Here is a 23,148-nt window from a genome sequence, read left to right as displayed (position 1 = left end):
AACAATTTGAAATTTGTGCATAGCATTTTGATCACCCACTTCAAAGTTATCCTAAATGCCTAATCTTGTAAAAAATGCTAAATCTATATAAATAAAAATGGAATGGTGTTTGTATGTCACGAAATGGCTCACGAACGGGGCAATGGATTTGGATGATTCTTTTTCCATTTTGTTCGTCAAGGGTTCCGACGTGTTTGTGTGTATAAAAGTTCCAGGATGTTCACCGGGAAAGTAGGAAAAACGGGACTGAACGGAACTGTCATTTTGTATGGGACGATTCATAGCGGTTTTCAACAGCCTACTTGATGGCAAGACGAAGTTTGCCGGGACCACTAGTTTTTAATATTCAACTATTTTTGAAACGAAAGGATTCAGAGCAATGTACCCTTTGGCAAAAATGTTTCATTTAATAAGAGAAACAAGTATGTAGAACAAAATAATTCTGTAAAATTCATACTTCTCAAATTATATATAAACACTAAAATTTTGACATTTCTTTCAATATGAACATTTTTCCATATGAACATTTTTGATAACTTCAAATTGATGTTAGTTTTTTACTGCACAAGTTATTTCCTAGTGGCGGTAGAAATTTCAGATCAATCGGAGCTCTAGGAGTCAAGACCCAAGTTTCCAAACTTGGCCATTTTGTATGAAGAGCAGCAAAATGATCTTTTTTTCGACGGTCACTGTATATGGTTGACAATGTCTACATCAGCCGTGAAGCAAACAAATTGACTGGATCTGTTGAAAATCGTATCCTGGTTGTCCCGGTATAACACTTCCTAGCGCAATATTGAACAACAGACACAAAGCTGTCGTTTTTGTAGTCCCCGACGAAATTCATACGAACTGGAGTATTCCAAAATCTTCACTTTTATCAGTCTTGTGAGCTTCCCTGGAAAGTTGATTGACCTTTACTGCCCATAACTGCATACTTGTAACATTCGACAAAAGTAGGCATTGAGTTAATGGAATACCAAGTATGGGAAGACACTAAAATTTCTAACAAAAAGCGTATTTGAGACTGAAATTCTGTACAACTCACATCGCATAGTGGATGAATAGTCAGAAATTGTTCTGATAGAAATTTCATTGCTACTACATTAAGATGCTCATGTAAAATCTCAATGTGCCTGTTATGCGGTTACAATTACCAATGTGACAAAACAACTTGGTATTTTGTTTTTTCGAATTTTCTAAAACAATCTCACAGATTTCAAAAGGTTGATCGAAAGTATTTATCATTTGATGCCTCTCCCCAGCATTAACTTGAAATTGACAAAAATATCGAATGTGACAAATATGTAGTTATGGGCAGTTAAGTGGATATATTTCGTGGTAAATAGGAAAAGGTCGATAGGTAAAGAGATATAATTGAAATTATTAATTAGTTCTCCTTTTAACGATTTGAGGGGAAACTTTTATTTCCATAATATATTTCTAAACCCTTTGCCTGAATCCGCTAAATTCGGGAATCCTGGCAACTATTGACGGCACCTTTTGCTCGCTTGAATCGGAAAGACTGGGCTAGAGGCTGCTTCGATTTGCTGCTTGAAAAATGTCTGAGGTAACAATGTAATTGCTCAGAAAGAAATCGCGCATTCCTATAAACGCGTTTATTTACCTCCTTGTCACATTCGGCGACAATTTAACAAACGAATATTGATCATTGGCCATCTGGTTTTGAAGATATTCCAATTCTCCTTGGGGAAACGACATTTCCCATATAAAATTTCTTAGGTCGCCATATTGTCAGATAGTATGGAGTTTTTATGAAAAAATCTTAAAAATTGGTTGAGTTGTCTCCGAAAAATCTTAAAATCAGGGGGAGTTAGGAAGTGGTTGGCAGGGTTTCGTTTTCGGAACATAACTTCTGATAAATGCAGCTGCTTTTAAATTTTAAAGTAGTATGCTTAGGAGGCATTTAAAATTGAAAAACGAGCAAAGATATTCAGGAATCTTCATGTTATGTAAAAAATCAATATTTGAGTGGTCAACAACACGATTACTAGAATAAAATATAAAATGTGTACGAGAAAAGTGTTTTAGAGCTAGACACAAAGAGGGCTAGTCAGGTACTACTCAATAGTTAATTGAAAATGAAATATTTTTTCTTTGCATTACACCTTCAATAAAACAAAGTATGCTTCTCACTTTAAAGTTTTATGATAATTTTCACTATTTTAATCTGAAAGCTATTCGTATATCTTGTGTATAATATGCATATTGTACAGAAAGTAACAAGAATTCAGTTGAAAATTGTTTGATATTCAGTTGAAAAAAATATGTCAAAATATGAGTATAATAATAAGAATTCAAGATGTCGATATTGAGTCTAGAATGAATTCAATTTGAGTCGAGAGCAAATATTCTATCGAAAATAAGTCAAAAGTGACTCGAGAGGTAGATTACGACTGAGACCTACGTGGAACAAGGGAACTGAGCGTCTGTCGAAGAAAATAAAAGGTGAGTCGAGAATAAGTCAGTGAAAACGAAATCCAAGAGTCGAAAGATTAAAAATTAATCAAGAATTGGTCAAGAGATAGTTGAGAGTAGTTCCAGAGTTATCCAAATTAATAATGTTGTGTCAAGCACATTAGTTTCAAATGTAATTAGAGAGCATCTTGAATGTAAGTTGATAGTCAATAATCAGTCATGGCCAGCCACAATCATACATATTTTTTTCTCAGAAACGGTTGCACCATATTGTTTTATTTTCTCACAACAGACCGTCATAAAAGTTTTGTAACGTAAAGCGCATAACCGAGTTGGAAAAAAAATCTGTAGCTTGAGATAATTACGTGAATATCTCCGGATCCAGATGATCAAAATCATAGAAGAATCGTAAAAGTAGAAGAGTTTCTGGAGAACTTTTGAAAAAATGGTGCAATAATATCGAAAAACCAAAAAAATATCGAGATTTTAATATTCATTTTTTTGTTTTGTAGTAAAAAATTATGCTGCTGGTGGAGGAGGGATTAATAAGAATATGGGTTTATTGAAGAAACGTTAATATGCTGAAATTTGCGAAAACTCAGGACGTCAACAACAAATACAATCATCGAGCTTTTCTCAGTATTGAACTAGAAGAGACTTCAACCAGGACCGTCGGTTTCGCAATTGACTTCAAAGACAATCTCACTTAAAGCTACAAGCCCATATGCTCCAATGGTCGCTTCCGTATCAGCCACCATATCGCTATCGCACGAAGAAAATCAACTTTTCTTCGACATAAAAATAGCTGCGGGTATTATAGCAACATCCCCGTGGGGGAGCCGCAAATGGAAATCGATGCGACTCTATGGCACATCATTAGCAACCACTAAGGCTGGCTGGTTCAGCTCGTTGGGAACGGTCTCCTTAAGCAGTTTCTCATATAGTGTAGCATATATCCGACTCAATTGCTCGGGTGGGTCGCTTCCACAACAAAATATATTACCAGTGCTCTACACTGAAATAGATACAGAAAGGAAGGAATGGTCCACAATCTTAAAAGAATCATATAGCATCAACAACCTCTATTAAGACCAAGACTTTCCAACCTACACTAAGTTGTTTCACCTTAACCGACAAAGCAGGTCGATAGAATTCCGGTATCCTTCGCCAAGTACAAATTGTAATGTTTTCGCATAGTATCGTATCATGATAACCAAAAAGGATACACTGGCTGGTTTAAATGTCACACCATCTGTGTGTATAAAAGGGAAGCACAAGATGATGGATTGTGCTTTCTGGCTTGGACAGTCTATTTTGGGATGAAAAGGAAAAATCCGAAAGCAAAGCAGTTCATTCATGAACTGGAAAACGGTCGTTGTTGAAATGTTGGCTTCAGCTTATGAAAATATTTTGTTATCAAAAAGATCAATTCGGTATCATGACGTATTAAGATTAATACAAATCGAAATTTATAATTTAATATTTCCCATTAGATTACAAGTTTTCTTGAGCGGCCCAGTCGGAAAGGGGTGTAAATGACATTTTGATCGGATTTGAATTAAATATACTTTAAAAATCTACTACTTTCAAGCTTTCCAATGATATGTTTAGGTTATTTTTCCGTTGAACAGAAAAATAATTCATGAAAGATGTGCTTGATTTTGTAGCTCCCGTACAATTTGTAAGAAATGGAAAATTGCTGAAAAAAATCAAAGTAGATTTTCTCAAAACTAGGTTTTTGTCACTTACACCCCTTTGCTTCTAACCCCCACAATTAACATTCTGACCTGTGCAAAATGGTCGGGCTCCATATAAAGGAGAGGCCAGAACTACCAACAACTTTTTTGAGATTTTTATGTTTTTTTTTATTATTTTAAAATATACCTCATGTGTTATATTATAATGATCCTTAATTGGAATTGAACTAAAATTTAAATTTCGTTGACTTTTATGACGTCAAATTGGATAAAGTCAAATATATTAAAAACGTAAGGTATGCAATATTTCCCTAAAGTTAGGCACTATCTGAAAGCTTATGGTTCAACACTTTTATCGAGCATTAGGATGGAAAAAAAAAATTTGGTTGAAGTTTTAATACTATTCAATATTAAACTTTAGTAATTTTGATGATTTTTCAACTCTTGTCGCGTCATGTCGCCTCCATTTTGAATATTGCACATCAAATAGCATCCTTAGATCTTGCAGAAAACGTTTGAATTTTTTGCAGAAATCTGCTGAGTTTCAAGTTTATTTTAATAATTCAATATTTTACATATATGTTGATGATATTTTCCATACAAAGTTCAATTACAATATATTTAACCACTCTTCATACACATTTTGATCAAACTCGGTGAAATACAAAGAAAATTTGTGCTTTCAGCCAAATTTGATGGCATTTCTAACATTTTTTGTTTTCAAAACAAGTTACGTAATGTGTGAATAACCCTTCTGAAACAATACAAACGCCAAATGACATATTCAGACTACATATTTCTTCAATTAGACGATAGTTTTGGCCAAACTTTATTTTTTCCGACCATTGAGCTGTGTTCGAAAATATTTGTAAAAAATCAAAAATCAAAATGATTGTATTTTTGGCTTAAACCTTGACTTATAACATGCATATGAGAAAAGTTTTTTATGACTTTTGAAACTTTTTTGTATTTTTGAAAATTGTTTGAAAAATTGTATTCTTATATAACCTACAAATGCCTGGAGTTTATTTAACGTGTAATATTAAAAATCGTACCTTTTATATTTTTCTACTATTAACCTACAACAGAAGAAGAGCTTGGTGGTATTAAAATAATTTTAAAACTGTTTTTCCGTAATTACACGGAAAAGAAAAATATTTAAAATTTATTATTTTTAAAAGTATCGCAAAACTTTGAACTTTTATTATTGCCAAAAATTAGTAACTAGAAGATGTTTCAAGAAAAAATGAAAAAAGATAGGGATGTTCAAAAATAAAAATTATGAAAATCAAAAACCAAAATTCATAGATTTGCGAAAAAAAAATAAATCATTGCCCAAAACGTGTTAAGAACGATTTTAGATAACTAAAAATGATATTTAGATCGAAAATAAAAATTTGAGTATTAGAGGATTAAATATAGGATAATCTGTGACTTTTAAGCTAAGGATTGCTTCTGAAAACTCAAGCAGGCCGGATCGTTTTTTTTTTCGTGACATCGGTGAAGAACTTTGTTTTTGTTTCGTTTCGCGCGTTTTGCTAAGTATTGCGTCGGGCTTGCGTTGTGCGACTGAGAAAAAGATAGTCGCGTTCTGTCGAGGATGAATTGTCAACTGGTGAGCTCGTTTCATGCTTTAGATAACACATTTTACTTTTGCAAAGTTACGTTTATTTAATTTTCAAACAAACTATAGAAGATTCGTCACTACAAGTATCGTCATAAAGCCTGATTCCTGTTATATATAATTTAAAGACACACATACCTTGTTTTTCGTCATTACTAAAAATAACTTTTGAATAGTTTGACATTATAAATGGCAACGTACAGTTTTATTTTTCTACCTATATAATTCACCACGAAAAAAAACAATGCAAAACTACTAGGGGAAAAGCACTAATTTGACCTACATGAATTCCGTCACAATTTTCGGATTTCCATACAAAGTAAGCCAAAATCGTATGGATGAGTCGAAAATTGTTGCTTTTCCCCTACTAACTAAGAATAGTTTTTTCATCCTTATCCATGGATCGCATCACCGAACTTTTTTATCCCTCACTAATCAATACCCTTCCCGTGATGATTGTGGAGATGCAGAAGTATTCTCGGTCTCTGTAAGCAAAATCACATGTATCATATCATATGATCAATCATATGAAAGCTGCTAAAATGTACACTTTGAGTTCGAGAGTAAGTGGATTGTCCCATCCCTTATCCATTTGGATGGAAGAGCAATTCTTACCAGTTCCGATCAATCAAGGAGTAGCTACCACTGACATATAGTCAGTGATATGCTTATGCTAAGAACTTCCCATTGGATTATATTTATTTCTCATAGTCTCAAAGAAGTATCATGTCTGGCACAGCTGAACAGGATTTTAATTTGCAATTCAGATCCAGTATTTTTTTCTTGATAATAAAACCTCCCACTCCAATAGTTTACAGCTCTCTTGCTGCGAAGCCCAGGGAGCACTTCCGTATTACGCTTTGCAGGGTGACATGCAGTCGCTTGCCCGACCTACAACTTTCCCAAATTAAAAGCACATCTCCAGCGTTGTTGTTGTCGTCTTGTTTTTCTAACTAGCCAGATTTGTTTCGGTACAATCTCATGGGACCGAGATTAATTCACCTGTTCGTTTTTTTTTCTATGTTTAGTTTTGTGCAAAAAATCCCATTCCACAGAACAGGGAAAGAGAACCCAAAAGAATATCTGAATTTTGAATCTGAATTTTGACGCGCAATTAAAAACGATATTTATCTTAAAACGTTAGAGATCTTCAAAAAGTGTCTTCAACAGATTTATTCATTTCGTCTCTAAACCTACAGCGTTACAGAAAGTATTATGAAGCTATTCCCTTTGCTATTTGTCCAGAAATACATTAATAAAATCGTTTCTGCTTTTGAACTCGTGATAAAATAAAAACATTGAATATTATATGCTTAAATTCAAATTATGTCTTAAAAGCTGTGAAAATTGCTTATGAATCGGTCCATAAATAACTCAGATCTGCCCATCCAAAGCTCGTCTATGAAAAATCTAAAAAGTTGCAAATGTTTTGTCCAACAGTACACGCTAAGCTTGTTTTACCGGAAATCGGCGAATTCACCGTAATCTCAACAGTTGAACAGTTCGGTGAAATAAAACACCGTAACTTCGTCGGAATTTTACGTATCCAAGTGAATTTTTACCGAATACTATAAACATCTACCGTTCTCCGTTAATTTATTTTACCGAACTGTTCAGCTGTTGAGATTTCACAGGAATCCGTAAAATAATTTAGGTGTGTATATTTTATTGTTACAAACTATTTATTGTTATTCTATGTTCATAAGAGATACTTATGAAGTAAGGGAGTATCTAAATCCATTTTCCAATGATAACTAGTTAATTCTCACGAGTCTGAAAAGTAAATCATTGCAGATTGCATCGTATAGCAAACAACCATTGGAAAATAGAAAGCAAAAACAGAAGGCATTTTCCGCCCATCCTGGTACAAGTGCACCCGGCAGCATTCCATTCCAAACGCCGAATGGGAGGAACATAAATTTCTCTCCTTCTTGCTTGTCACAGACAGTACCTACAGCGACATGTGACTTTCGCGAGCCATCCAAGTGGTATCATCGTCCAAATGTAGCTCAAACGTCTAACTCTAACCTAACTGCTGGGTTTGTATTGGTATCTAAGACTCTGTATTTGTGATTTACAACGTATGTAGGAGTGTATAAAAAATGCGTGGTAAAGGATGTGGTTCGCCTAACTATTGAGAACTAAAATATAAACAGGACATCAAAAAGTACATGAATCATTGCAAAATAGCAATAATCAAATTTGGGATTGTGCTATCCAAACAATGGTACCGTAATCCGGGGTAACATTGATCGGAATGACTCATCTTGTAAAATGTACGTATTATCATTTATTGGTAGAATATTACCAAATCACGAATGGTGCTTCTCTTTCTTATATTCATGAGCTAATAAAAGTGAAGATTTTTGAGAAAATTGCGTTTACCTGATTCGTACATTTGTCAACTTTTCGAAACAATGATTTCAATGGTTAGCGATGACACTACCGAAGATTCATGTCTCACAAAAATTTTGCAAACGATATGAACAAAAAAAATGCAATTCTTACTAAAAAGGGCATTGCTGAAAACAATTCCGTTGTCAAAACTTTCATAAGCATGCTCAATTAGGCAACATTAACGAATTACTGTTAAGAATGTAGAATTCCCTTAGGACATTGCCTACCTTTAGGCGTATTCCGTGTTTTTTTAATTTTAAATAATTCAGAAAGTATATGACCTGCAAACATTTGGCCTTCATATTCGGCTTCAGGGGCCATGATTTAAGTTAGTAACGACATTTTCAATATTACCGAACGTTGTTTACATAGGTGATCTATGTTACCCCAGCTTACCTATCAGCTAAATAAAAAAAATCGTTTAAAACATTTTTTTAAACATGCTTAAATCTTTCAAAAAACAAAATAAGTATATAGTCACGAGCTATGGATGGCAGTACTTGTTTTAAAAATATAAAATTTGCATCATTTGCATTTTAAACGAAATATTTTAAAAAAATGATCTATGCTACCCCGGATTACGATAGTGGTAAACGCACAGCTTTTGAGCAAGACCATATTGAACGTTGAAGATGGTCAGTTCGAATTCCGGTTCGGCCGAGGATTTTTCGGTTCAGGAAACTAGGTGGTTCCCCAGGGCATAGAGTATCTGCGCCACACGATATGCGAAGACAAAAATAGTTAAATTGTAAAGAATGATGTTATATTTGAATTTTCCAATTTTAGCGTTACGTAATAAATGGATGTTGGGATGTTGTTCTACAGAGTCAACAGATATCTGTACCGTCCTTATTCGCATAATTATTTATTTATCCTATGTTCTATGAGATTTCCTATATAGATAAGACAGTTATACGTACAGTATACAAAAGCTACATTTCAGATACGCATTTTAAATTTTTGCTTCGTTGTCGTTACGTCCGCACTGCAACACAGCCTGCTTTTCAGCTTAGTTTTCTTTGAGCATTTCCACAGTTATTGATCAAAAGCTTGCTTTTTCAATTGACCATTTCTGCATCTGTACATTTTGTTGAAGTTACTCTATAGCCTGAGAAGTCGAGACAATTTCCAATCCAAAAAGATCCTCATTCGGTGGGATTCGAACTCATGGCCTTTAGCATGGTCTACCAAGAATGGACGTTAAAATTTTGTAGGGCTTCCGTCAACTATCTTTTGCATAATCAAACAATGATCTCTTCTGGATCAATAAACACATGAGAAATTTTAACACATCCTGAAAATTCGAGTTTGAGTTTATTTATGCTTAATTTTAACAAATTTCATGCCACACTGATATGCTAAATATTGCGATGCATTTTCATGTGTCATTACTTTGCGAGGAGGCAAAAGAAATAAAAAAGAGCAGTTTTTCAGAATATGTTTAGATAACACACATGATGTGTTGGTTCACAAGAGCTCTAATTTGAGCGAATCGTACTCAATTTTGTGTGACTTTGTTTAAACGTGTAGTAGGGTAGGTATGTCAATTATGGATGCAATAGGTCAACCGCATGGATAAAAATCAGATTTTAACCGCGTTTCTAAAACGTAAGCATGACTTGCTGATGTTAATTAGTAGTTTGAAGCCTTGCGAAACAGTCGAGTCTAACCCTTGCGAAGTCGAGTCTAGTACACGACACTGAAGACGGTCTTACAGTTGAGGTCGAAATACGCGTATATGTCAAAAGATACAAACTATAGTGGAATTAAATGGTATAGTACTAAATTCGGGTTTCATCTACTTATACTGCCCATAACTGCATAACAGTCACATTCGACATTTTTGACAAATTAGAGTTAATACCATGGAGAATCATCAAATTATAAATACTTTCGATCAACGTACTGAAATCTGCGAGACTGTTCTAGAAAATTCGAAAAAAATACCAAGTTGTTTTGTCACATTGGTAATTATAACCGCATAACAGTCTCATTAAGGTTATAAACGGGCCTGAAATTTCTATCAGAATTATTTTCTGACTATTCATTTAGTATGCGATATGAGTTGTACAAAATATCAGCCTCAAATAAACACTTTTGAAATCCTGGTAATTTTTAGAAATTTTAGTTTTCTCCCATACTGCCATAAAATGCAAACTTGGTATTCCATTTACTCAATGCTTACTTTTGTCGAATGTTACAAATATGCAGTTATGGGCAGTATAGGTATTCCACTAACAGCTCGAAGATTTATCATCTTGCGAAACAGTTGAATTAAACAGTTTTAGTACTAAATTGACTTAAAACTACTAAAAGTTGTTTTTAAAAAGCGTTGTCTTTGTACCAATTATGGCAATAGTGGTTCTAGCATTCGACATAAAAGTGTACCAATTATGGACTATCGAATATTTGCACGAAATGAACTCAAATGCAGTTCAGAGTGAATGATAATGCAACGCTTATACATAATGAAGTGATTGCTCATCAAATTTTCCAGAAATTTTTTGTAATATAGACAATAAATCATTTTATTGCAATGAGTTCAAGGGAGCAATCGATTTTTCTAAAAGAAGTCGAAATGTAGTGAAAATTGAAAATATGATACAAAACAGCATTAATGAACTCACATTACATTTCCAGTGCTTAATTTGGGGGAAAAGAGAGCGAATCGAGTATCGCTGAAACAACCCTCCCTACGGCAGCAGCTGCCGCTTGCGAATATTTTCGAATGTGTGATTGAGAAATCGTAGTAATTGAGCACAAAACCTGAAGATAATGCCTTACCGAACCGTCTGGTCGTGGAAGTCATCCGTAAAATAGCTTTACTTATTCTATTTCACTGATCAAAAAAAAAAAATAATATCACGATTTCCAACTTAACACGGTAAATTTAATAGCTCACAAGCTAAATTTGATCATTTGTTCTCACTATGCAACATTCATTTATCGGTTGAAGCAGTTATACCGCATGAAAACATAAATTTCGTATCGGGTGTCTTTCAGCAAACTGCTAAGAAGGTGACATATCTGTGAGACAAATTTTTCAGATGTTCATTTTTCGAAGCTTATTGCACAAATGTTCTTATCAAGGCTTAGTTATCATCAAAAACAAATAGGTTTATCATTCCTGTGCATATTAGCCGTTATATTCCAGTTAAACAATAAGAAAAATCTCTTTTTGATCCCACTATTGCCAACATTGGTATTATAGCCATAATTGGTACTTCTACCCTATTTTGCAATATATTTTAAAAGAAAAAAAAAACAATTCTAGAAAGATTCGCGAATTAGGCGAAACTGACAAAATGTACACAATTTAAGAAACTATAGCGTTGAAATTGTAGCTTGATTGTCTATTCACTGCACTTGAACTTTTCCCCTATCGATAATTTAACTATTCAAAAAACGCAAATTTGTAGAAGACGAAACTTCACCTCATGCAAAACAACACAATGTATTGATTACGCCTGTGTTTTTGTTTATCAAAGTGATGGGCGCATCTGAAATCGAAATCAAAACACGGCGAGAGTAAACGGCGACACTGCAAACAAAAAATAAACAAGGCGTACATGGCGGGCTTAATTGAAACCAGAATGTAAACACGGCGCAAAAGTAATAGGCGACACTGAAAATAATATCGATTACAGGCTCATAACATTGGGCGATTCTGGCATTCTTGAGTGCGTTTAAGGCGAAACCTTATAATATTTTTTTTATTACGAAATAGCTAGGGAAATTGTAGGAGATGTTTGTGGTATTGATGAGAATTTGGAAACTAGGTTTATGAAATGTGTACCTATTTAAGTGAAAAGGTTAAAGTTTGAGTATATTTTCTCCAATTGGGATTAAAAATTGCACATGAAAATTTCATTGATTATTTTCTCATTGTTATTGATTTGTCAGATAGGCCCTTATCGCGAATCCCTCTCGAATTTATACCGTCTTACCCAAAAGCTGCACAGAGTAGTGTTTGGTCCGTTGAATCTGTTGCATGCTCCTTTGTGAAGCCATGAACTGTTATAACTGTGCGTTGTATTCCAGAGATGGACGGGGAGGTGGTTGGGCTTGAGTGTTGCACATGGGATCCGACAGTTTCGATCTCGGTGGGCCGCAATTCAAGTTTCGGTGAAATGATTCGCACTCACTCACTCACTCATTTCATTTCACCGAAACTTGAATTGTGGCTCTCTGGGATCAAAATTGATCGATTTTGTGTGCAGTACTCAAGCTTAACCATCTGCTTTTCTATCTTCGGAGGATAGAGCATGGTTGTAGTAGTTCGTGGCTTCGTAGTTCGGAAAATGTTATTTTCGGGGAAATGAGTCTGAGCAACACTGATCACTACTACTATTAAGCAACGGACAATTAGTCCACTGAAGAATTGTTCATTTGACCAAAAGTTTCCTGCGACTGGAGCGGGAATCGAACCCACGTTGCATGGCACTCACAATACGGCTAATCGACTAAAGCCGCTGATCGCATAACTACGAAGCCATTTTATTATTGAATATTTGATTTATATGAGTGAGTGAGGGGGACGCAATAATCGAGTGATTATGCTTGCTGCTTATTTTTAAGCTAACTGTACAAGGTGTCAAAAACTTGAAATTAAGCTTAAAACAAGAAATTCCATCTATTTTATATATTTGAACAAAACACGAAATAAAGACCTCCATGTTCCTTGCAGTTGTCCAAAATGTTATGGCACATAGGCAAAATCTTGAATGCCATCAAAAGTGTACTGCGATCTGTCAAACTTTGCTACCTTTTGCAGTTCCAAGGCATCAAATGTAATACTAGAAGTGGTACCCATTCTGAATCTCCATTTGAACCCTCTGAGCAGAATTTTAATAAAGAGAATCATAAAAGAAGATTTAAATGGTCTTTTTAAGTCTCTGTGTGTGTATGTGTTTGTACAATCCATCGCCCACTGAACCGGCAGTGCTTTTATGGAAGAAACTTATTTCCAACTATTTATTGAATTTTATTCATAGTTGCAAATAAATTTAGCCCTGGAAATGGAAGGTTGATAGTTCTATTGTCCAAACAGCGACCCATTTTAAGGATGCCTGTTCATACACGTACATCCCGAGGTCGTTGTTGGATACAATAAGCCCCGCATTAAGGCATTCCTGATATCAAACGGATATCAGAAATGCGTTAATACTTCCTCAATCAAAGGTTGAAGCTTCGATTTTGGCACGTATTTAGTTTTATATTCAATATATATTTATAGTTTTGTAGTCAACAATATAAAAATGGAAATCTCTCACCAAAGTTCTGCGATCTTCAATTTCGAACGATGTAATCGTTCTATCTATTGGGTTTTTACCGTTTCCCAGATTCGCTTATTTGTTTCAGTTCAAACTCATCCAAGGCGGCTTCGGCGTTGCTTTCACCATGGAAAAAGCTCCCGGCTGCTTGTTGAGATTTTCTTAGTTTCATTTTTTCTTGTCTGTTAATTGTCAAATTGAAAAAGAGGACACGCAACACAAAACGCTGCCTATCGGGTATAATCGCAATTCCAACACTCACATATTGAAATTTATTTTAGAACATCCTCCACACTAATTTTTCACAGTAACTTTACTTAAACACTTGCCGGGTGGCATAGCACCATCAGACTTTTCATAACTTCATCTGCCGAAATGAGAAAAACACGAAACCGAAACAAAACGTGGAGCGAATTCAAAAACGCATCCACTCACGTGCATAGCTTGCTGTGATCCACCATTTAAATGATCCTTTAGGTTTAGTTACGCGTATTTCAACCAAATATTAGAATTGAGCGCTTATTTGCTGTACGATGATATAAATCCGAGTCTTATGTCAATGGATCATTGAAGGTAACTCTTGCGGCACTCACCGCATTAAAGGGGGCAGGATCCGTCATTGATTTCGGAATTTTCAAAAGCAGTTTTTTCATTCATAATCAACAAAAATTACAGAAAAATGTGTTCACTGTATTCTATTCTACAACCGAAACACAGTGAACACATTTTCATCGAATAATTTTTAGTTTTGAACAGAAAAACTGCTTTTGAAGTTTCGATGATGACGATGATTACGATGACGGAGCGTTGAGCGTCAAAACAGCAGCGCTACCGTATATGTGATTCAACATTGTGACAGCATCGCTGTTATGTCAAACACACAGACTACGGTGGCGCTATCTGTGCTTTTCATAGCGGTCGTTTTGGTTATTTCAATGATCCATTGCTGGTATCCACTTTTCTGTTCTTTTAAGAAATTTCATATTTATCAAAAGTTTAGAAGTTACCTTAATTAATACCCCCAATCCCCCACCCCCCCTCAATCATTAAAGAGTATTTGCATCAAACTTCATATAATGGGTATTTTTCACTCTTGGTCTTCAAAATGAAAATGGGTAATAAAACCTCACTTTTTAATGATTTTTTTTCCGCAGATTGAGGTTAACAACTCTATTAGAAGGCTTAGTAAATACAATGTAATACATTTAAATATTACAATATAATGTTTCCCATTGCGGGATTAACAAAAATCCAAGCGAAGATACACTCCGAAACACAGTATGACAGTGAAGGTGCTGGAATGTCTGCAAAAAAGAAGCGATTTGTAAAATTCATCATTCCGGAAAGAATCACCGATACTACTTACCTATATGTACAGTAAAACAGAGTGTATTTTATTTTACACAACATATTTTCATTAATTCTAAGCTGCAAACGAAACAAAATCTAAAGATATTTATGGCATCAAGCTACCATGTATACTATATACCCATTATTTTTACGAAAGAGGATAGTCTATAATGGGGCCAAAGTACCCTTTTTATGTCATTGGAAAATATGTACTTGTTTTCTGAAATTTCCATAAAGATTATAATAATGCTTACTTGGTACCCATTTAACGCTTCAGTCGTCTCGCTTTTGTTTTTTGCATAACACCGCTGAATGAACCTCGCTTTCCGTTCACAACAGCAGCGTGGTAATTCTGACGGTGGCAAACCGCGCGACGACTGGAAGGTTAAAGGGCTATTTGGATGTTGAAATCAGTCAATTGCTTACGCAAGAAATAGTATCAGGCATCAAAAGGCCGGCTCCAAAGGCTCCATAATTCAATTTGTTTCCTGAAAATTATCTAAAGTAATACCGTGACATACAAAGGTATCGACCGTGATAATTATATTTTGAATTTATTTACCGGCATATCGGTCTATTTTTCTCGAAGTCAGAGGGAGCATGGAGAAGAAAGCAATGAATACTAGATGGATAGATACCGTAAGGGAACGGCGAGAGAAATTGGATAAGATGTTGAAGAGGGCATACCATATGAAGCAGTATTATTTGAAACGTCCTTCCTTGTGGCTAACGTCCCCTATGGGAACGACTTGGTGTGTTTTTAGAATGACACTACCAAGACCGTGAAATTTTCATAACAGGGGCTGTCGATATTCAAAATTATTAAGAATGTAATCATTATTTTCATAAACTGGTGTGGAAATAAATTAGCCATAGTCTGAAAATCTCCCTAATAAAAACAATAATAAACAAGTGAATTTGTCATTTGAGAATGATTTGAAGAATCAAAAGGATTAAATTTTTATCATTTAAACCGCTAATTACATACAAAATTTAAGGTTTGGCGCGCCAGTTCATGACAAGAAAAAAAAGCTGAAACTATTAAAAGATTGTTTCTATCTCAAATGTAGAAAGCCGTGATCTGTCATCAGTTATGTCTGTCTATCTGTGTTTCTTACGGGCAAGGGGGTAGAACTTGCGTACACGTTGTAGGCGATAGGTAAAACATATGGGTAGAAGGCAAGGGACGAGTACAAATTATAATAAGAGAAAAAAATAGAAGTAAACCACGCAATACAAAAATTTTGTCTTTGGGCGCCACGTTTCCCACATACCAAATAGTATTCCATAATATGACAAAACCTTTAACATGCTAAAGGGTTTCGTGGATTAGCAGGATTTTTTTATTATCACAATATTATTCTCTATAAACAGTTCTGTGTGTCTCAATTTTTTAAGTAAACCATGTTTTGACATACGATTCTCGTCAATGTCTGTGTTTCAAAGTAAGTGGTCTCTTTCTCTTGTGGCGACTGTAAGCAAATTTTAATCAAAAATTCCACCTTTGCAAAAATCCATTTGACGTAACCTACGAAGATTTTTTTTAGAAACTTGATTTGTTCTACAAAATGCACAATTTAGCATACATTTTATTATGGGGCACCATAGTCTTCAAACACCGATGGGACAGCTAAAAAAATGCTCAACATCTCAGAAAAGCTTACATTTTTTTCCAAGTATGCCGGAAAGTCGAGAATCATAAAACAACAACAAACAATTGTGTTTATTCAATCCGTTATAGATTTTTTTCTCTTCGGGTACGAACCTAATTGTTTCTATTTTTATCGTATCCATCCTTTTTGAAACGCCACCCACACTATCAACATTTTCGCTCATACAGCATACCGCTGCTATCACTCGTGAAAATCGGAGCGCAAATACCATGCCCACACAGTTACGGATCACATACGGTTATGGATCACTTTGGCGTTATAAAACGAATTTCTCGCTCAAAACATACGTTTACATGAGACATGTTTTTGCCTAATCATACATATTAATTTTCTTTTATCATTTGTGACATAACATAACACTCAACCGCAAAATAATTGAGTTTTTGACAAATGTTGAGTTGGTATTTCACAGCATCAAGAAATAGTCGTTTTCAGTAAGAAGTGGCATCAACATTCATAAGTCACCGCAGATGAGAAAGTGGAATGAAAATGCCTTCTTCTTCTTTCTGGCGTTACGTCCCAACTGGGACAAAGCCTGCTTCTCAGATGAGTGTTCTTATGAGCACTTCCACAGTTGTTAACTGAGAGCTTTTTTTGCCGATTGACCATTTTTGCATATGTATATCGTGTGGCAGGTACGAAGATACTCTATGCCCTGGGAATCGAGAAAATTTCCTTAACGAAAAGATCCTCGATCAGCGGGACTCGAACCCACGGCCCTCAGCATGGTCATGCTGAAAAGCTGCGCGTTTACCACTACGGCTATCAGGGCCCAGTAAAGTAAAATGTAATCCTTGAGCAACTATTTCCCTAATTCATGATTCTAAGTTCTAAATATTATCAGTTGCAACAATTTATCCGTAATATGAACCAGGAAATCTTGGGTTTTCATAATTATGGATCAAGTCAGTAGGTTTCTGTCAATTTCAACATTGTACTTCACATTTTCAGACTATAGCAACAAGGATAAAACACTTACGACATCGAAAGTTAAAAAATATTACTTGCAAAAAACTTTGAAAAGCTACATGTAAAGCAAGTCTAGTTTTAGTTAGTACAGTATCATAAAAAAAAATCAAAGAATATGAATAACTTATGTTGAAATCAAATATGCTTGAAACCCAGATCAATTATCTTGGCTGAATGATCAAAGCAAGTTTTCCATAAATGTAAACTATCTGAAAAGCGCTGAATGGATTATTCATTGATCTATTCTTAATTCATTTTCCTACTGCTACTGTCCATAATATAACAGTTTACCCTTAATTCTAGTGCCAAAACAGCTATTCCTCGCTTTTTTAATCTGTGACGTATTGTTAACTTATGCAAAATTACTGTGTTTTAAAATAATTGAGGTTAAACTTCTTGTTTTTGTACACTGGTAACAAAAAACTATAATAGTGTTTTCAGCAACTGATAGAATATTAAATTTTTGTGCAATCCTGAGTAAATATTACACACCAAATGGTTTACTAACCAAAATTCAAATTTAAAATGTGAAGAATCGTGCTTTTACATTGACATTTCCTGTTCCCTAAACTCTTCATTTCGAATTTAGTAGGTTTGATTTGACACCAATTGATCCATAACTGTGGGACGATGGTATCTACCCAAGCAGTTCAAAAAGCATGTTTCGCTACCCCCGACTTCGTTCCGTTGTGGGGTAGGTTTGTTCCGATTCGCAATCAACAACAGAAGGCTGGCTCTCTTGGTTTTTGGATTGGTTTTTCGGCTCTCTTCTCGAATTCTGCTGACGACGACGACGACGAAAGGTTCAGCAGTTGGAATTTTCACTTTCGTGCCATCGGTAGCAAATTCTGTCTAGATGCCGAACGGTTAGTGGGTGGTTCTATTCGGTAGACTCTGTAGTATTGTGCGAAAAAACTTGTCAAAAGATAGGAAGGAGGAAGCTCGTCGTTACCGTGTCGTGTTCTGTATTATTGTTCTGGTAGACAAATTGTGCGCTGTTAAAGGATGTCCTGAAGAAGAAAATCTTTGTCCTTTTGAGTCTGTTCGGAAAGCTGAAGCTAGCCAGTGTCTGTGTGCCAAGAATAAATTATTTCCCATCATGTCTGGTAGTGAAAAATGCGATATTATTAATCAATGCGGCGTGTGCTACCCCCGGTTGTGAATGTGTGTGCTCGCGTAGACAAGGATCAAGTTCAAGGATCTCCGTTCACCCGTCGTCACGCATCACGTCAAGTGTTGTGTTTTAATTATCTCCCCGACGATTGAAAGCTTGCTGCTCGCAAAGTGTCATTCCTTAGCCATTCACATCCATGGGTGATGGTAGTGCCACGTACGCCTCAACGAATGGAACAACTCAAGGAGGACCTCAACATTTTCATTCTAGACGATAGCAATATCCACCAAACGACGACTCCGGCCGGAACAACTCTGACTGAGTTGCCATGTCGGAGTTCCCCGGTTCGGATTTCCTTCACACCGCCTCCGATCCGGCCTCTGGACGACGGTAATTCCTCGATGCTGAACCGTATGCTTCCCAATGGTAACCAATCGGCTTCAGAAAGACTTGGCCAGCTTGTGGATACTTGTGACTCTCCGCAGATCGTCCACCATCCCCGTTCGCAGCATCTGGGCCACATTGCCACCGTAGGTGATTCCCTGGAAGACCACCGTGGGAACTGTTGTGGCAACTCCTCTGCAGCGCTCAGAATCGACAGCAACAACATCGAGTCTCTGATTAGTGACGACGAGTGCTTTCCGCATAATGATATTCCAGGTACGCATTAGAACTGTGGCATTTCGTGTGCTCTGCTGACCTGCATATGGTCTTCAACCCCGCCTAACTAGAGGTTGTTTGTTGCCGTAAAGACGAGCGGCATGAAGAGGTCCACACGAATAGCGCACGTGTACTGGCAGGGTAGAACGTAGTCATAGAATGCACGATAGGTAAATATCAGTGCGCCATAGGATGGGTCGTTAGGGTGGTTCAAAATATCGTTTTTGCTCAAAACGACTCATTCAATACTAGGTCAAATTCTAAGTGTTCACCAAAAATTTAAGCTTATTTGGATGAAACCTGAGATTGTACAAGCTTTTCAAAGTTTCTTTAACCTTCCTTGAAAATTATTATGGGAAATAAAAGCGATTATTTTAACCAGCAGCTGCTGCGTCCTGGTGTGCCGTAGCACTTCTCCTAATGCGCAACAAAAAGATTTACAACTAACTTGGATCTAAAGATATGTAAATAACCTGATTGAAACCTAATGAAATTTATACTCAATTCTGTAGTTTTCAATGAATGGCAACAAGTTTTCGGTTATGTTTTAGAAAATGAATAGTGACAGTGTAAAAATAGTTCTAAACTTGTCTAACGAAGTAATATGCTTTGTTTATCAAAAAATTAAATAAAAACATCTAAAAATACGGTTTAGACGGTGCTTACTGACTTTCATTTGAATATTGAAAGAATGGAATGAATATTGCTTGGGGAATATCGTTCCTTTTTTATTTTTTTTATTTCTTTATTAGTATCACTCCAAATATTACATTCGTTTCTTATATCTAGTTGTACTGTGTTAGGTACCACTATCATCCTAATTTGGTAAAACAAATTTAGGATTTTATTAACATTTTGTTAACAACATATTACATTTCATTTGCCGTAGCATTTCAGATTATTTACAGGTGAGTTGATTTCACCTGCTTATAAGAGAAAAAAAACACGTTTTCAATTTACTTAACCTAACTTAACCTAAACATATAACGCATTAATCGTGGGGATAGAAGATTGTAACGATTTTTGCCTGAAATTATTAATTATTTTATTTGACATTTGTTCCAATGTTTCAACATTGGATATTCTATGTAACTCATTGGTACCAGGGAGGAAGCCTCAGAATCATTTTCAAAATTTTATTTTGAATTCTCTGCAGAGCTTTCTTCCTGGTATTACAACAGCTAGTCCATATTGGTACAGCATACAACATGGTTGGCCTGAAAATTTGTTTGAATATCAAAACTTTGTTCTTAAGACAAAGTTTTGATTTTCTATCAATAAGGGGATAGAGACATTTTACATATTTGTTACATTTGGCTTGAATGCCCTCAATATGATTTTTGAATGTTAAATTCTTATCTAGCATGAGCCATAGATACTTAACTTTATCTGACCAATTTATTGAAATCCCTCTCATCGTGACAACTATCTACTTGAAGGTTTCAAATATAGAGCTTCTGGTTTATGTTGGAATAATATTAGTTGAGTTTTGGAAGCATTAGGAGAAATCATCCATTTTTGCAAGTATGAAGAAAAAATATCCAAACTTTTTTGCAATCGACTACACATGACACGCAAACTTCGTCCTTTGGCGGAGAGGCCTGTGTCATCCGCAAACAAAGATGTTTGACATCCCTGAGGTAACTCAGGTAAGTCAGATGTGAAAATATTGTATAATATTGGTCCCAAAATGCTGCCTTGAGGAACACCAGCTCTTACAGGAAGTCTTTCAGATCTGGAGTTCTGATAATTAACCTGAAGTGTGCGATTTGACAGATAACTTTGAATTATTCTAACAATGTATGTTGGAAAATTAAAGTTTTTTTAATTTTACAATCAAACCTTCATGCCAAACACTGTCGAATGCTTTTTTCTATGTCTAGAAGAGCAAGACCAGTAAAATAGCCTTCAGATTTGTTGGAACGGATTAAATTTGTTACACGTAAAAGTTGATGAGTGGTCGAATGTCCATGGCGGAATCCAAAATTCCATCATCGCCAGGAGCTTTCATATTTTTGAATTTTTCAATAATAGTTCTCACTTATTCCAAATCAGTCTCCCAGGAATTTTCGAAAACATTCTCTTGGTTGAGAATATTTTCGAAGTCCTGAGTAACTTGATTTTCAATTGGACTAGTAAGTCCTAAATTAAAATTGTGCGCACTTTCAAACTGCATAGCAAGTTTTTGAGCTTTTTCGCAATTAGTTAGTAATAATTGGTTTTCCTCTTTCAATGCCGGTATAGGCTTCTGAGGTTTTTTCAAGATTTTAGATAATTTCCAAAATGGCTTAGAGCCAGAGTCCAATTGAGAAATTATTTTCAAATTTTTTGTTTCTTAATTGTGAAAAACGTTTTTTGATTTCTTTCTGCAAATCCTGCGAAATAATTTTCATAGCAGTATCGCAAGTGCGTTGAAATTGCCTTCTCCTCACGTTTTTAAGACGGATCAAGAGTTTAAGATCATCGTCTATAATCACGGATTCAATCATTTGAATATTCATTATGCCAAACTTATGATCTTCAAAGTTCTTTCTTTGCTAAGGACAACCGTAGGTGTTCAATGAACAAGGCTGTTGAAAAACGATATTGATCGTCCCATACGAAATGACAGTTCCGTTCACACACGTTTTTCCAACTGTCCCGGTGAATGTCTTGGGATTTTCATTCACACAAACACGTCGGAACCCTTGTCGAACAAAATGGAGGTAGAATCATTCAAATCCGTTGACCCGTTCGTAAGCCATTTCGTGACATACAAACAACATTCCATTTTTATTTATATAGATTTATTTGAAAAACCTTATCAGTATACAAAACGTTTGATACATTTTTAAATTTATGAAGGGTAGAAGCATCGGTTTTGGTCAGCCCAAGAGAAGATGCTTTTAAAATATAAATGAACCAGAAACCTATTTTCGCATTGGAAATCTAGTTGATCGATATAGGCCGCTAGAACCAGTTTGGGCCAGATATTTAACTTCTATTCCTAAATTAGCCAATCACATTAATTTCTTATGAGAATGGCCAAATTAGGTGTATGAAAGGTAACATTATATGGTAGATGAATTATTTCTCTTATTTTTCTTAATCAATTCATATCAGTGAATGGATGTAGCACTATCATGTGAGTGTGGTTCATTGAATACTATATGTTTCATGCTGGTTTGCTATGTAAAATGGTGGTGTATAATTCACTATGGCCACGACTGGAATTATGGCCAAATATGGTGCTTCTACCCCACGGACAGACCAAATGAAGCGTGTGCTAGATTAAGGGCGTTAGTAACATAATCGATTTCTCTTCAGCAATACTCTCTTCATTGAATAAAGGTGACAAGATACAAGTTTGTTAGTACTTTTTCACTTCAGGACGCAATATTGCAGCCCTACCAAGCGCTATGAAGTGAAAAACTTCTACTTCCCAAGAATGAAGTCGTGGATTCATTACCAGGTCTGCCTCTTCCTCATGTTTGTAGCATTCTTGCTAATAGCTATCGTTCACTATCCTTCTGTGTCATTATGAAAAACGACATCGAAACATCGTCAATTCTATCTATCACTAGAAGTGAATAAATCAACTTAGCCGCTTATCACTTACCACAGTGATATCCTTACGGTCGAATATCCTATCACTTACTAACAAAACACTACTTCAAGGTAGTTGTGGGAAATGCAGGAAATTCTTCGGTTTTTCAGTAACAACTGCTATCTAATTAAGGACATACAGGAAGGAATCCCTGTCATGGCAGGGAAAATGGCTTCCTCACACATACAAGCACATTTGCCGGCGGTTCGCATTTTTTCTCAAAATATTCCACTTACCTATAATTAATCACTCCCAAATTGCTAACTGGATATCAGAACACTGTTCTTCTTCTTCTTTCTGGCATTACGTCCCAACTGGGACAAAGCCTGCTTCTCAGATTAGTGTTCTTATGAGCTCTTCCACATT

The 23,148-nt window shown here is 35.6% G+C and overlaps 1 protein-coding gene across 3 annotated transcripts in view; it reads left to right on the top strand.

Annotated features, from left to right (window-relative positions):
- Positions 1 to 23,148, top strand: part of LOC5564652 (phosphatidylinositol 4-kinase type 2-alpha) — a 75,336-nt gene that overhangs the window by 16,340 nt on the left and 35,848 nt on the right. The window contains exons 1-2 of one of the 3 annotated variants that reach the window (XM_021852993.1): positions 18,152 to 18,528; positions 18,807 to 19,196. The exons of 1 other annotated variant lie outside the window; for it this stretch is intronic. In XM_021852993.1, the coding sequence (XP_021708685.1) occupies positions 18,522 to 18,528; positions 18,807 to 19,196 (397 nt within the window). In that variant the 5' untranslated portion in view covers positions 18,152 to 18,521. Of the gene's footprint in view, positions 1 to 18,150; positions 19,197 to 23,148 lie in introns of those variants that run through there. One more of the 3 variants, XM_021852992.1, reaches the window with a different exon arrangement.

Source organism: Aedes aegypti, chromosome 3 (genome assembly GCF_002204515.2).
Source record: "Aedes aegypti strain LVP_AGWG chromosome 3, AaegL5.0 Primary Assembly, whole genome shotgun sequence".
Taxonomy (NCBI): domain Eukaryota; kingdom Metazoa; phylum Arthropoda; class Insecta; order Diptera; family Culicidae; genus Aedes; species Aedes aegypti.
The sequence above is the reverse complement of the archived record's forward strand: the minus strand, read 5'-3'. Positions and strand labels throughout refer to the sequence as shown.